The sequence below is a fragment of the Xyrauchen texanus genome, chromosome 48 (assembly GCF_025860055.1).
Source record: "Xyrauchen texanus isolate HMW12.3.18 chromosome 48, RBS_HiC_50CHRs, whole genome shotgun sequence".
Taxonomy (NCBI): Eukaryota; Metazoa; Chordata; class Actinopteri; order Cypriniformes; family Catostomidae; genus Xyrauchen; species Xyrauchen texanus.
The window spans coordinates 7041977-7058774 of NC_068323.1; the positions used below are offsets into that span (position 1 = coordinate 7041977).

The 16798-nt window shown below is 39.8% G+C and overlaps 1 protein-coding gene across 1 annotated transcript in view; it reads left to right on the forward strand.

Moving 5' to 3' along the window:
• The window catches only part of LOC127639434 (receptor-type tyrosine-protein phosphatase S-like), a 191540-nt gene that overhangs the window by 103574 nt on the left and 71168 nt on the right, over window positions 1–16798 (forward strand). Inside the window, exons 8-12 of the mRNA XM_052121448.1 lie at window positions 1826–1936; window positions 13363–13632; window positions 13849–14430; window positions 15480–15616; window positions 15798–15942. Coding sequence (XP_051977408.1) covers window positions 1826–1936; window positions 13363–13632; window positions 13849–14430; window positions 15480–15616; window positions 15798–15942 — 1245 coding nt within the window. The remainder of the gene's footprint in view (window positions 1–1825; window positions 1937–13362; window positions 13633–13848; window positions 14431–15479; window positions 15617–15797; window positions 15943–16798) is intronic.

The following is a 16798-nucleotide window of genomic DNA, read 5'->3' on the forward strand; positions in this document are numbered from 1 at the left end:
TAAAGAACTGGTTACACAAAAGTAGATGCTACAAGCTAAGGAGTTCTAATATACCAATAGTTAGGCACAATGGGGCTAAAGGCACATCTTAAGAAAAATTTGCTTTTTACTGGTCACAAAGCATCTCAAGATTCAAGAAATACTTGAAAATAAATAACAACAGATGGATGTTTTGAATAAAATGCATTTAAAAAATAATGGTAAATGGTCTGCACTTATATAGCGCCTTTTTAAGCCTTAAAGGTATTCAAAGCACTTTACACTGCGTCTCATTCACCCATTCATCCACCAATGACGTCAGAGCTGCTAAGTAAGGTGCTAGCCTGCCATTGGGAGCAACTTGGGGACACTTCGGCATGTGGAGTCATGTGGGCCGGGAATCGAACCACCAACCCTGCGATTAGTGTCCGACCCGCTCTACCACCTGAGCCACAGCCGCCCTCAAAAAATAATAAAAAAAGGACAGCGAAAATAAATTCAAAGGAGCATTTAGCCCCGTTGTACCCTACTGCAATAAAAAGCATTTTCTTAATCTGTATTTTAGCTTTTCCCAGAAATAATATGAAAGTATTCTTAAAGGGAGATGAAGTTAATTGACAAGCAAAATGACATGGTATCACGTCTTGTTTTCTGATAAATCTTTTATGCTTAAAACTTAAACGTATAACTTATTTTAATGAACACTTTACAAAAAACATTTTACGGCACTTAATGTTGGCAATTGTTAATTAAAACATATACTAGTATATATATATATATATATATACACACACTACTTTTTCTTAATTTTGTTTTAATCTTAAGGGCCCACCAACTTTATGGTGCAGTTCCGGCATCTACCAGAAGGGGCTAATGGGGACATGCTAACCTGCCAAAATCTGACCCCCTTGTTCAAATTCCAAAAGCGGTGGTTTGTGATCTACCACCATTTGATCAAGACCTTAAGTACATCCTGAAGTAAGCCAGTTAACTTCAGTTTATTGCAGGGGAATTGTCCTGTATTGTAGTTGAGGGTAGAAGTGTTTAGACATCTATTGATCTTCCAAGTCTTCACGTAGACCAATCTTCTGTTTTTGTTTTGCAAGGATTGCTAAACATAAAACTTTCATTTGGATTGATCCCCTTCAGGTATTTTGGCCCACATGGCAGCGGCCTTGGTTTAAAGCCCAAGCCTGGGGCATGATATCAAGTGTTTACACTGTGTAGCCGGTAGCCAGGCTCGATTCCTCCAGCAGATACTGACACGAGTGTTACTCTCAGCTCCTGAGGGGCCTGCTGCAATAATTCATGCCGTGGGATTTAAGCGTAGTCGTAAGCTTCGCCCCCGCGCACCACACTTGGACATGACCTAATGGACATTTGGCTCACAGCTCAGCCATGACCTTCACCAACTTTACTCCTGTTGGGATGGAGTAGTTTTTGCACACTTTAGACATGTTACCTCGACTCCACACCCTGGAACACTTATCCGCCACTCTTGCAGAAAACGTTGCTACTAGTTCTGCTTCTCCGTTCTGGTTTGATGCGATGCACATGGACATATTTAGTTCAGATGTTTCACCGTCTAATTCCTCTTGCCTCGAGTCTAGAACTGCTCAGACTAAACAGTGCATTAGCATTAAAAGTCGAAGTTGGCCTTGATAAAGGCCTTTGAGCGATTTCTGAGGATACTGTGCAGCATCAAACAAGCTAAATAAAGAGCTTTTGACAGTCTTGTTACTTTCAGATAATATGATTTTCTCTAATATGTTTGTTGTCTTCTGCTTCTCTCTCACTCTTCTCTGTCATCCCATTCTTTGGGGTATTTATTTTTTTGCTCTCTCAGGTGCCCTTCAGATCGAAAACACAGAAGAAACGGACCAGGGGAAGTACGAGTGTGTGGCGTCTAACGTGGAAGGCGTCCGATACTCTTCCCCTGCCAACCTGTATGTGCGAGGTAGGGAGAAAGCCGGCCCTGGAGCTCATCGAAAAAGCCAATGAGAGCTTCTTAAATAGTCACATGGCCAGTTAAAGAAGCCAGGTGGCTTTCTAAGTGGTGTAAAGTTACATTACAGTCCAAATAGTACATGCATTTCTAAATGTGCACCAAACAAAGTTACAATTACAATAATTAACGGGTTTCTACGAGTGTTCAGTCTTCTCTTGACGGGCCAAAACATGGGTCGTACAGGTATGTTGTCTTACGTTTTCAGGCAGGAGAGGATGATGGTAAGTCTTGATTTTGATTGGGTGGCTAAGCGCACAAAACCAATCAAAATGCTAAGCTCACTCCCTTCAAGGTAAAAAGGTAATTTGGGGGGGAATGTCTTGATCAAAGAATGTGCATGTTGTAAATCACATACATACAAATGTTCATTTAAAAATGTAACCTTACAGAATGCCAGAGCAATTCTGCTAACAAGCAAAACGATTTCCCATCTCACTTCAAAAGTTTTTACTAGAAACGAACATCTAATACTGTTTTAAGACTTACCGTTAGCACAGACCGTCGAAACAGTAGACAAGTTGAATCTCCAGGTTGATGACTTTAATAAATCTAGGCAGATGCATTTTGCACATGTATTATTTATGTATTGCATATTAAAACGACAGCGTATGGGATGGGAATTTACCCGCTGTGTACCAAATAACTTTTGTTCCGGATAAATTATTCACTGGCCGTTACATTATGAAATGGGTCAGGGAGTTGGCTTTCCATTATTATAGTTATTATTGTTCTGCCACTAGAGATGCAGATGCAACTAATGTAATATCTCCATCATCTCAAGACGACGGGCTGCCTACTAGTGCACTAACAGTCAGTGTCAGGGAATATGTCTTTCCTGTAGTCTTAAGTTTGAAAACTCTCGGTTTGCTGGTCTTAGCTGGTCTCCCATCTTGGTCAAGCAAGCCCCTTGTTCTAGAAGGGTTTGGGGGCATTTGTCAGCTGGCCAAGACCAGCAAACCAGCTGGTTTAAGGTGTTTTTTGTTCAGCATTGACAAAGGACTTGCAGATTCTACATGAAATGTGAAACTGATCGTTGCGGCTCTCAAATCGAATTGGATGGACCATTGTAAAATGGGCGATATTTTAGCAAGTCAATTGAACACTTTTGCCCCGATTGGAGGGGGTTAGGAACTTTTCTTCACGTTGAACCTAAACCATCCCTTCACCGTGGTAAAATAACAGTTACTTGATATTAAAGAGCTGAAAGATGCTTTATAAGACCTTAAACAGTAATAGATGTTCAGTAACTTACCTGATTCGCAACTTTCCATTGGGATTTATTTAACTGGGTGATTTCATCCACATGCAAATTTGATCCTCATACTGCACTACAACTGTATATCATCCCCTTTTGATTTTCTTATAAAGCATAATTATTGAGTACAATTAAATGCTTTTATTTCTCAAATGAGCCACACTTGAATTTAGCATCTAGACTATTCTGTTCTGTTACTGTTTATTGTGGTAAGACCACATTTATGAATGCAAAAATGTTCAAATTGTTCCTGTAAGTCTGACAAAAAAAGAGCCAGCCATCTTAAATGCCAAAGACGTCCTTTTTATTTGTACTGTTGGTTTATTTAAGTTTACTTTTGGTTGTTTTATTGAGTTACTGTTTTTTGTCTGTTTTGTTTCTGTAATTAAAGCCACAGTGGAAGCTCCTCAGGTGGCTAACGGCCTTGTGATTTTACAATGTTTATAACATCCTTGAATGACTCCAGTGACCAAACACTGTTCCTAGCTGGCCAACCATTGGGGTGAATCAAAGTGTTCTGGGGTTAAGCTGGTTAACGCAGCAGACATGTCACGTGACAAACGCGTGTCAAGCATCGGGGGAAATAGCTGAAAGCCTTGAGGTGGCCCTTTTTACTCTCTCTCTGTTTCCCCTATTTTCTCTTCTCCTCATGTCATTGTGTTCTGCATCAAACCCTTAACATCCCTCAGAGCTACGAGAAGGTTGGTGTGTTTTTTCTTTTTTCACTTTTTTTAACCCACATTAAAAGCGAAAATCAACATGTATTTAAAGCTGAACCTTAATTGATAGACCATTGGCAATTCGGAGTATAAAATAATCCTGCTAAATAAGATATCATTCTTGGAAAAATTGTACTTAATTGCAAAACAAACTAACAAAAAAGTAGTAGTAGCAAACCCGCTAATTCGGGTTCGATTTTCTTTTACGTTTAAGTTTGCATTGTGGGGCCTCTTTTCTCGTTTGCATCCTTTGGTATTGCTTTTGCCCAAAGAAAATCAAAAATGCTGCACATGCTGTCATGGAGGAAAAAAAGTACCTCAGCCTGCTGCATGATGGGAGAATGTAACTGCGCATGCATGCCTCAAGACGAAATTCCTTTTGCCTGTTGTGTTTGTTGCATTCCTGTGTTTTTGTGAAATGTTTTTGAATAATTTTCTTTGTTTACGCCAAATGAAAACGTATCCCGAATTAAGCCTTTGTTGGTAGCTCATTTAGTTTGCTCATTGTATTGTGGTGTTTTTGTTGTGTGTGTGCCCATAGTTTCATTTCGTTTTGAACTTATGTTGTAGTTATTGGTTTGTCAGATGTGGTTTGTAATTCTGTGCATTCTCGTCCTGTGAAACATGACTGCTTTCAAAATAACCATTGTGGATTTCTAAACGAGATTACAGCAGTTTTCCTGGCATCTGAAATAAAGCTAGCGAACAAAACCTGGTTAGCTGTGATTGTTTTGGTTGCGAATTCACTCCACTAATTCGTTTCTTTGTGCCTCATGGATCGGTAGCAGATATAATGATCTCTGTATTTCACAACCATCCACCCCCCCACCCCGCCCCGCGTGAACACAAGACTTTTGCGCGGTAGCAACTAGCTAGCAATCGTCTCTCAAGATGACTGACTGCCTCTTGCCCTTTTGCAGTACGCAGGCTCATTCAAAGCAGGTTTTAGCATTCATTCGGTCCCTCGGCGCCAGCAAATATTTGAATTGCTTTCACGTTGCCAATGCGTAATGACGTGCATTATTAAAACCCCCAAATTGGAACAAAACGTAGTTTGGAGCACCTCTATACTAATCCTTCGGTAAGCAACTGATGTCTAGTGATTTCTATTGCTAAAAGTGAGTTTCGCTGGACTAAGATATTATGTCTTATACTTTTAATTTTCAGTAAAAATATCTATATATCCTTTACACAAGACTAAGATTGTGCGATTGGCTTATTGCTTTTTGTTTATTTAAATCATAAAACTGACTAAATTGTAAGTTGGTTTAATGCTTAAAACATGAAAAACTATTAGCCAAAGGGGAAAGAAACCCGGACTATTCGCTAGTTGTTTTTTCCAATTTTAAAGCATAAAACAGACTCAATTGTAATTGCAAAATTGCAACATTTATGCTTAAAAAATATATTATTCTATAATTCTAGTCTTAATATTTTAACCATTTTTGCTTCTCAACTACTGTAAATTTAGCATGTTTTTAATAATATTTTTAAAGGGAAACAAGACAAAATTACCACTTTTCCAATTGCAGTTGCAAGAAACACTGCAAAAAAAAAATCCATTTAATTAAATAAATTATCTTATTTTCTAGTAAAAAAATTCTAAAAATCCTTAAAATGAAAAAACATTACTGGAGAAGCAGAATGGCTTCAGATATTCAATCCTGTTTTCAGAGAAATATAACTAAATCTCTGAAACAACTGCTTGCCAATAGGGTAAGAGTTCTCTGAAAACAAGACAAAATATCTGGAGTCATGTGGGCCGGGAATTGAACCACCAACCCTGCGATTAGCAGCCGACCCGCTCTACCACCTGACCCACAGCCGCCCATGTCGGAAAACATGGACAACTTGACCATTTTCTTACTGTCATGCATTTGAAATTCACCAATTGGATTTTTTGAAGCTGTAGAACAGGACATCAAGCAGAAAGATCCATTCGTGTGAATGGCATACTAGGGGCAAAACGATGCCGATTTATACTCCCTCCCCTGGGCATAAAACTTCCCCCCAATGTACGCCCTCCTCAACGAAAGTGGGGCTTTAAATGGGCGTTTGTCTGTCTGTCAAAGATAATGACAAATCACAAGACCCCTGCTTCACTTGGCACTGATCTCGTAATGCCTGAGACAAAATGGCTTTCTGAATTATTAAGTTTTACAGACATGGTGTTGTCGGGAGGGGTGGCCAACACTGCTTGGCGTAGTCTCCACGCCAGCCCCCAGCATGATTTGGGGGTATAAATAATGAAGTGTGCTTTGTTGCTACACTGTCTCTCAGGGTTTGACGTTTATTGACAGCAAGATTTTTCATATCCAGCTGTTCCCATAGTGACATTCATACCCCTTTTCCACGGATACATCCTTATTGCTACCTACTATATATCTGCACTGCAGAAAGCATTTCCTTAATCATTAATTTTGTCTTGTTTTCCTGAACAATATCTATATGGGCTTGAATCAAGATGCATTTACTTGAGAAGCAAAACTGTTTAAGCTATGACTTTATATGAGGATAAATCTTAAATTAAGTACATTTTTCTTACTCCATTGACAAATTTCTTGTTTTGAGCATATATATAAATGTGTATATATATATATATATATACATTTTTTTATAGCTAAAAACAAGAACATTTGCCAATGGTTTTTATTATTGTAATGCCGCTGCTGATATTTTCTGCGCAGTTACCGAAACTGACCAAAATTGCAGGAATTGTTTGTTTAGAATTATACGTTTCAAACACTCCCCTCGCCTTCCTTTGGTCAACAATACAGGCAGGGCTGGACTGGTAATCTGGCATACCAGGCACTTTTCCGGTGGGCTGATGGACTTCGGGGTCGATCGGGGGCGGACTGGCCATCGGTAGAACCGTGCGGGCCGGTGGGTCGGCCGCAAAACAGGCCGCAAAACAAAACAACCCCCCCCCACCCCCGCTTTTGGGCCAGTTGCTATGTAAAATCCCAGGACGATTTCTCTTCCCAGTCCAGCCCTAGGTAATACCGCACCAAACTCAGGCCATTTATTGAGCAGACAGATTGCAATTCCATTTGTTGCCACTTGTGGCACCGAAATTACACACATCTTAAAGGAGTGGCAACTTTTTTAGATGTCCCCTTTCTTGCTTTCTATCTCAGCAATGATAGGCGTAGATGTTAATTGCCTCTGTATGCTGAAATCCCCCTCTGAGCTTCGACTTATCAGAGCTAGGACTTAACAGAAGCTCTCTCCTATTTTGTTCCGAATTAATAACGAAAATGGTGATTCTTCTTGTTTCAATGGCGTCGCTAATCTTTCATTGTTGCCGCCTGATAATGAAGGTCTCAAACGTTCCGCCATTCAGCTTAACATAATGCTGTGTCAAAGGAAAAAGGTTAAGGATCCCAGAATCTTTTTAGGGAATTAGAACATATTCTAGACTACAAAATCCAAACCTCAACAAAACTCAGAGAAATGTTGGAAAACTGGGCTGTACTCTAAATGATATGCTATGCTAGGCTATGTTATGCTACGACACGTCAATGGATTTGTTCAATGTGGTGAATGCGCATGAAGATGCATGTGAACTTCCCCAATTGCTACTACTTGGGTTATTTTGCATGTCCTTGCATGCAGTGTCATGCTTTTTGATGTCAAAATAGAAATGCAAGCTAAATCACACCCTATTTACTACATCGAAATGGAGGATAAATTTGAACCACATCCAAATGAACAAAATGGCGGATTTGGGCATTGGCTACAACTGTTCAGTGTCGTAAAGGGGCAGGTTGTTCATGCAATCTCATAGTAAGCCTATAATCAGGGGTTGTGAAGGATAACGAAGCCGTCCCTGCTTCCATCACTGGAACTGGTTCCTCTGAAACACTTGCAGAGAGCGATTTGCATTGTAGTGGCAGAGGTGTGAATGTTAATGTGGCGAACCTCTGCAGACTGCATGCAAATGGCCTCTACCTCTCTCTTCAAGTGAAATGGATTATTATGGGTCTCGGACATCAAACAGGGTGTTATCTTAGCTTCAAGGTGACATTAAAGGCTGCACATTATTTTGGCTTCCCCCTCCCTTCAATTTGGGGCCGGACAGACTGTCTCACCAAAATGGCCGATAATGTCCGCCTTCGAAACGTTCGTTTAGCGTAACATCCATGTCCTGGTCGAGAAGTAAAAGGAGTATGGCACTGTTTGGCCTTTCTCTGTTGACTTGCCTCTCTCCTTGTCCGCCGTAAGACCTCTTGAGTTGTCTTTCTCTCCACATCGGGCTTGAAATGGGATTTTTGACTCTGGACCTCAGAGATTTGGTTTTTGCATTCCATTGCTCTCGTTCCACTCGTTCGGGCTGCTGGGCTCCTGGTCTTAGTGAATGAGGAGCATGTCCATTCAACTGGAATTTTCTTTGACCATATTCCTCCGAATATCACAGCAAGAGAGTACCATCTCACATCTCACGTCAGGATTTGAGCTTTAGGACCATGTGTCAGGACTTTGACTTCATGCATCGGCATTTCAAAGCAAAGAGAGGCCGATGAATTGATAGTGTGAGCCATAAATGCCGACATGTATCTGAAGACGTTAGAACCTCTTATAATTTCGCTCTTCGCCAGTTTATTGAAGCCGCATCTGCTTGATCCTTTGTTGCCTTAGACTTCTTTTCAGACAGTTGCTCCATTTAGAAAATGACCAGGTTAAGTCGAACTTTCGATTTTAATCTAGTTCAAATGAAAAAAGAATCAAGTGCTGCTAAACGGACAAGGCTTTGAGCGTACAACTAGAGCACCAATGGAAATTTGGGATTATGAATAATTCAAAAGGTGAAAGGCTGCAGCCCTCATTCATTCAACAACCAAAGCTTACAGTCCAACATGCGATCGTGGGAAGTTATGAATCTGAATTCATCATAATTTGTTTTGAGTTATGTTTTAACACATTTTACCGTAATTAAATACATTTCAGCGCATTCCTCAGACTTTCCGCTAAAATCAACACTAAGTCCACAATTTCACAGTTTTCGAATGGGGCTTTGCATTAGCAATCCACACTACACAACATTCCCTTGCCTTGTTATTGTCACATTGCAGTAGGTTGCACAGTTTTATGTGTGTGCTGTGACAAATTCACCAATTGTGTGTATTCCCCCCAAAAATAATGAAATTGCACTTGGGTGGGGTTGCATGCTGGAGCTATATGTGTTGACTGTAGCAGTCTCAATAGTTTTGTTCTTGTCATTTCTGCAAACACAGTCATGCATGATGTTGTGATACATGGACTGCCCTTTCACCTTTGTTGAATATGCACTTTTTAGGGGGTCGTTTCAGTGTTTATTTTGTTGTTGTTATTGATGTTTTCTAGCTTTTTTCACTTTTAAAGGAGCGTTCCAGTCTCAACACAAGTTAAGGTTTTTGGCATAAATAAAAATTATTTAATTTATTTGTAATAGTTCACAAAATCGCTTACAATTATCCACTTTCAATGGACCGAAAGCAATAAATGTTTCACAATACACACTGTTTTGAAAGTATAGCCACAAAAATGATTTATATATATATATATATATATATATATATATATAGTTGCAATCAAAATTATTCAAATGATTCACCCCCCAACAATGGGACTTATTTAAGTTTTAAAATGTAAGTTTAGCATTGTAAACAAAAATGTATTTCTATGCAAAAAATGCAATTAAAAATAAGCTGTCTCAAAAGCTATTATAGGAGATTATCCAAGGCGCTTCAATTTCCAATAGACAAAGTTTGGCAGCAACCTTCATATATTTTTTAAATGTGGTACAACAGCAACCTTCTTGGGGTGTGGAAGAAAGCAAAACCTCACCAAGGGAAATACTGACTTGAATATTCAAGAAGTAATTTGGAAAGTCCTGTGGAGTCCTGGAAGATGGTTTTATACACGTGTGACTAAACTGAAAATGAGTTTTTGACCCATGGGTCAGCAGTACATCTGGAGTAAGATGACAAGGTGATGACAAGAACGACACATCCCCACAGTCAAGCACGGAGGCAGGTCAGTCCTGTTATGGGGGTGTTTACAGCTGTAGGAAACGGCTATCCTGACTATGTGACTGACACCATGGTATCAGGCCATTTTGGCAAAAATGTGATGCCTTCAGAGTTAAAATTTTAGCTTATGTTCACTGGACTTTCCAGCAAGACAATAACACCAAGGATACATCCAAGTTGTCTAAAATCTGGTTCACGGATGGGTCATTGAATGGCCTTTTCAATCCATCATTAAAATCCCATTGAATCCTTTGTTGGGATTTCAAGGAAGCAGCGGCAGCACAGAAACCAAAGAATGTCAATGAGCGGGAAGCTTTAAGATTCCAATAGAGAGGTGTCCGAAGCCTGAGGACACTTACCTGAAACATTTATTTGATGTTATTAAGGAATAAAGGATGCTCCACGAATGATTAACTTTGGGGGTTGAATATTTTTGACATAACATTTGTGGAGAGAATTAGTTATTTTTTATTTTGAAATTTGGATTAACCGAACTCTTTGTTCTCAAAATCACTCAAATGTGTATTAAAAACTTACTTTGACTGTTTATTGAGGATTAAGTTGATGTGTTTTAATTCACATCACCAGATTGCTGGTCAGGGGGGTTGAATAATTTTGATTTCATCTATATTGATATATTGTGAAAACACACACACATATATATATTTGTCATCAACATCGTGCCACAAGTGCTGTCAAAAGAGCTTGTAATGAACCTGAAACATTCCTTTAAATGTATATTATACATTTTGTAAACAGATAGGTATCAAAGTGGATACATATTCAAAATTAAGATGTATAAATATGTTGAATAGATGTTAATGATAAGCTACATGATTAACTGCATAACGTTAACTTGAACTGGCTTTCGTAACTTAAATGTTGAAATGTGATTATCACCCTCTGGAGTCCAACCAAGTTTTACCGTCGCACTTGGATCTTTAAAATTGTGAATACATTCATGGTAACTCGTCACTTTTCTGATACTTTAATTAGCGTGCTGTCTTTTTCTAAACTCTGAACCATCAGATTTCGAAAACGAGATATTGTCCTCTTTGCTAGCTGTTTTATTCCGAGACTATGGTCGAAGTTTAATCTTGAATTTCAAGCCCCAATGTGTGAGACGTCAAGCCCACAAAGCGCCATACTTTACCCAAGTTGGGCCAGGGTTACGGTCTTCTCTGTCCCTCCCCCCACATCTTGCGCCCCGTGTTCTTTTCCTTCCGTCTCTTGCCCCCGTGTACGTCCTATAGTCTGTCCGTGCCCCCGTTTGCTGTCTTGCAGCCTAGTTCTCATCCTGCCTTGTGCCCTGTCTCTACCTGTCGTATCTGTCCTCTTTAAGTCTATGTGTGATTATTTCCTTTATTATTAATTCGTTTAATTTGTTTCTGAGCTAGCCCCAGCACCTTAAACTCCATTGTTGACCCTTTTCCTATCCTCCCTCCTCTTGCCAAATGTAAATGAGGCATGACTCCCTCTCCACCTGCCATGTTAGGTCACACCCAGCACCACCTTACCTCCTGTTTCATTGTCATTGCATCCACCAACATCAATTGGGCAACGGTTACATTGACAATTCTTGGGAAAACCAAACTCCAAAGTTTGGCGCAATCCTAAAATGTAATTAAACCCCTCATCACGGACTCGTATAACTTACAGTAACATACGTAACAGATAGCACAGTTTACCTGAAATCTGTTTGTAAGTTAATGTTCTGTATTTTGGAAGGATAACAACTGTTTTAGTGTTTACTTAAGAATGCAGGCGTGTACCTGAAATGGGTGCATTTAGACCTCAGCATATGGACCATTAGTCAAAGTAGATGCCATGTTAAATTTGCTGAAATGAAAAGGAAGCCGTTAGAGATTGAAGTACAGTCAGTTCAATTCGTTGCACAGTCGTGTACTTTGGTGTTGATCGTTCAGCTGAGAAAAATGTCAAAACTTCTTTCCAAAAACTTGCATCTAGTGGACATAAGATGTACAACCTATTGAAAGATTTGTACTTGTATCTCTCACCTCATGTCGAAACCTCACATCTACCCCAATTAAGGTCCATTAGTGCTAATTGGGTGAGTCGTGCCAGAAAAGCAGTGTTACCAAGAATGTACGAGCCAGATAGGCTTTGAAAAGAGCCTTTTCCCGCAACCTGGCCAACTTCATCCCATAATTCATATCCATCTATACCTAGACCCTTTACCCTAACGGTGCCTCCATTTTTAATCTTGTGTCAGTTTGGCATCTCGGTAGTTGAGGTTCATTGTTGTCCCCATCGTAGACTAGCATCTGCACCAATCATGTGTCCTTTATTAGTCCATTTTAATTGGTAACATTTTTTTCATGGATTTTCTTTTTCACATGTGTGATAGTTGATTTAAACCGACAGCTATTTTTGACTTCGTTTGACTGAATCTGTCATCTCCGTTGTACATTTTGTGTTACGTCTGGCCAGGACTGCAATGTGACAGTACGATCCTGTCACATTACATCATATTGGCTAGATTCGATAAAAAAAAGCCTTTCTCTGTATTGAAGTGGGTTTCCCCCTCGTTCCTTCTCCCAACCCTTCCCTTTCTCCTCTTTCTCGAGTTCTATTCTCTTATATTTCTCTTTATTTGTCTCCAGTTGTCTTTGTCTGGGCATGCTAGCGACCCTTCAGTTATATTCCTCTATGCATTGTATCTCAAATTCTTCTCTCTGGTTTTATTCTTTCCATTTACTCTTTGGTTGACCTCTACCTATTTCTGCATGATGTCTGTGAAGATGACAGCTGCATCTATCAATGGAAGCGTGTCAGATCTTAAAAAGGCTTTGTCTAGATTTACTCTCAACCACAAAAATCTGATTAAGGATTCTCATCTTTAGTCCATCTTTAAGTGGCTTAACGTTACAAGTAGACATATGTACCAATGTATGCATACAGACATACATTTGTGGGTTCTTTTAGGACAGGCAGAATTGAAAAAATTCCCAATTAATTTACAAACTTTACTCTTTCACCCTTAGGCTTCAAGGGGAGCAGTTTCTATTCACACTGTAGAGTACAACTTTAGTTTTTAGTTTTTTAGTTTATAAAGTAATACAGTAATTGCCTGTTCATATTTTTTATTTTGTTTAATATAAATACAGGTCATATAGAGAACTAGTTTTAAAGATGAGAAACTCATAATAGATTTTTGTGTAATTAATTGTGCTGTGATGGGTCAAAGATTGGTCAATGGAACCTTGTTGCTATGAATTTGTTGCTTAAATGTCAATCTATATTGTTGGTGAAGCAGTTCTGTGAATTTAGATGACATGCACGTTCTAAAGAAAGGCAAATTTTCATCGGCATGTGTTGTTACCTTTCTCTTTCTCTTTTTCTTGTTGCCATTCCTCCGCCCCTTCGCAGTTCGACGCGTGCCCCCACGATTCTCCATCCTCCCTACGAGCCACGAGATCATGCCAGGTGGTAGCGTCAACATCACTTGCGTCGCTGTGGGCTCACCCATGCCCTACGTCAAGTGGATGCTTAACTCTGAGGACCTGACACCTGAAGATGAGATGCCAGTAGGAAGGAACGTTCTGGAATTAAATGCCATCCGCGAGTCGGCCAACTATACCTGTGTGGCCATGAGTAGCCTGGGCATCATCGAGGCTGTGGCTCAAATCATCGTCAAGTGTAAGAATCCTTTTCAGTCCTCCAAAGTCATTAAAGTTTGAGTCCTCCAAGATGATTTATGTTTGAGTCCTCCAAAGTCACTAAGGGGTTCTTTGGTCAATAGAAATTAGGCGGAAGTATCACATCTATTGAGTGTAGTGTTGCAAGCTCAACATAAAATCCAGGTCTCTTTGTTGAAGTTTTAAGCCTTTGGTATGTTCGTATTCCCCACTGCAGCATTGCCGAAACCTCCTGGTACACCTGTCGTAACAGAAACTTCCGCCACCAGTATCACCATCACTTGGGACAGTGGCAACCCTGAGCCAGTCTCACATTACATCATCCAGTATCGTGCCAAGTCTCCCGAGAGCAAGTTTGAGACTGTGGACTCCATCACAACCACTCGTTATAGTATTGGAGGACTTTCTCCGAACACAGATTATGAGATCCGGGTGTCAGCCTTCAATACTATTGGCCAGGGCCCACCCAGTGAACCGGTTGAGGCTAGAACTGGGGAACAAGCTCCTGCAAGCCCACCAAGAAATATCCAAGCCCGTATCATCTCCCAGAACACCGTGATGGTGCGCTGGGATGAACCCGAGGAACCCAATGGACAGATCAAGGGTTATCGGGTCTACTATACCATGGATCCGTCTCAACCCATGAGCATGTGGCAGATCCACAATGTCCAGGACAGTGTGATCACCACCATTCAGAGTCTGGTGCCCTCAGAGACCTACACCATCAGAGTGTTGGCCTTCACGTCAGTAGGAGATGGACCCTTCTCAGATCCCATTCATGTCAAAGTGCTTCAAGGAGGTTAGTGTATTGATTACAGGTGTCCTTTTTCAGTATTGGTTGAACCAAAGAGCTAGCAAGTTTAGTTTGGCAATTGGGAGTCTCAGTTATCAGTGTTGGGTGAGCATAAGATGTGGAGATATAAGTTTAGGGATTAGCACCTGGGAATGTCTGTTTTCAGTGTTGAATGAGCCAAAGATTTAGCAATTGAGAATGTCCCTTGTTGAGTTGAAGGTGGGAATGTGCATTTTCAGTGCTGGGTGAGTAAAAGATGTAGAAAGGTAAGTTTAGTGATTAAAATTGTCAGTTGTATGTGTTAGGTGAGTTAAAGATGTAAGCATGTTGAACTTCACGATTGGAAATGCACATCTACATCTTTGTTGAGTTAAGCGATTGGAAATGTACATCTGTGTACATCTTTGTGGGGTGAGTCAGAGATGTAGCATGCTAAGTTTTGTGATTAGCGATTGTGAAGGTCCGTTTTCATTACTGGATTAGCTAAAGATGTAGCAGAGTGAGTTTAGTGATTAAGAATACCCGTTGTCAATGTTTGCTGAGTCAAAGAAGTAGAAACGTAAGAAAATATCTATTTTGATTGTTCAATAAGCCAAAGATTTAACAAGTTAAATTTAGTGATTAACGATTTGAAATGTCATTTCTCAGTGCTAAATTAGCCAAAATTGTAGTAAAGTGAGTTTAATGGTTGAGAATGCCCGTAGTCAGTGTTTGGTGAGTCATAGAAGTAGCAAGGTAAGTTTAGCGATTGGGAATATCCATTTTGATTGTTCGGTCAACCAAAGATTTAACAAGTTTTGGGATTGTAAATGTCAGTTTTCAGTGTTGGTTGAGCAAAGGCTAGTTTAGCAATAAGTAATTAGGAATGACCATCGTCAGTGTTGAGTGTGCCAAAGTGTAAGCAACTTTGCTGTAACCTGGTAAAAGTAGTGAATCCAGTTACCACGAGATGAATGTTTTCTAAGACACTTTCACCAAACATACTATACTGCAATAGAACTGTTTGTCTAGCGTATTTTATGTCTGATTAACTGTCACACTGGCTTCGTTTGTAGTTCCTGGACAGCCAACCAACTTCCAGGTTGGTGAGGTTTCAGACACAAGCATTAAGCTAACATGGGAACCAGCCTTCGAGAAAGAGGGAATCATCAATTACGAACTGTTTTACAAAGAGGGCAATCAAGGACTTCAGGTGCCATCTTCACAATAGACCTTCTCACACATACCACAAAATGTTTAAAGACCACAGTTGCACAATTTAATCTCTTGGGATACATCCCATTCTTGTCTCATTGGCTTCTAAACAAAACTCAATATCAATGCTTAATTTGGTCATAATTTTGAGGTGACCATTATTATTTTCTATCAAACAGGTAAAGAAAATATTTGGTCCGACATCTTCCTATGTGGTGGAGAGTCTGCGGGCAAATACAGAGTACTACTTCTCTCTGGCCGCCGTCTCCAACAAAGGCATTGGAGCCTTCACCAATGAAATATCCCAAAGGACTTCACAAGCCAGTATGTAGTCCATTTACTTTTTTATGGATGTGGGTGAAGTGTGGGGGTACAGTGTTGGATTTTGATTGAGAAATGCCAAGAAATATCTATTCTGAGCTTCAGATGGGGTTGGGATATAACAACATACTGTAACCTTCACCCCAGTTCCGAATCCAGGGATATTGTTTTCCAAAATGTCAAGAGTAAATGTTAATGGTGTGCTTGTGTCTGAAGTAGATATGTATTATAGACATGAACTTTGTCTGATCCCTGATTTTGACAGGTGTTTTGCGATGAGTGCTGGATTTCTGGCAATAGCTCATGATTCTTTGCCTCTTTCCTTTGTGTGTGTTTGTTTATATGTAAATGCATATATGATTTGTTTAGTCGCTGTACAAAACAGCATCACTTTTGAGACAAAAGTTTTGTTAATTACAGGCAGCAAAGGTGATGTTGTGCAAGAACATTTCCAAATGACTTTTGCTTTGCCAAATCCAAATGCCAAAACTATTATTTCAACAATGCTTTTGATTGTCTTGTTGTGTGCATTATGAAATAAGTCTTATTCGTAAAGCTTGAGCAGGACAGATTTTTGTGCAAATCATTCATAAAATCTTAAGTCAGAAAACTGTCCCATTGAATTCAATATGACAATTTACATAAGAATGGTTTTACGAGCAGTTCGATTTCGACACAAATTGGTTCTTCTCATTTTTCATGATTAAGACAAACTGTTGCATTGAACTGAAACATATTGCATGAGATTGGTTTTGCAAACTGCTCGTATTTCACGCATAAGGCCTGCTGGTTTTAGTTTTTTAGTGGGTAAGGGTTAAAGCCAAAACTTTCAAATGACCTGTCGTTTAGTTTAATGGAT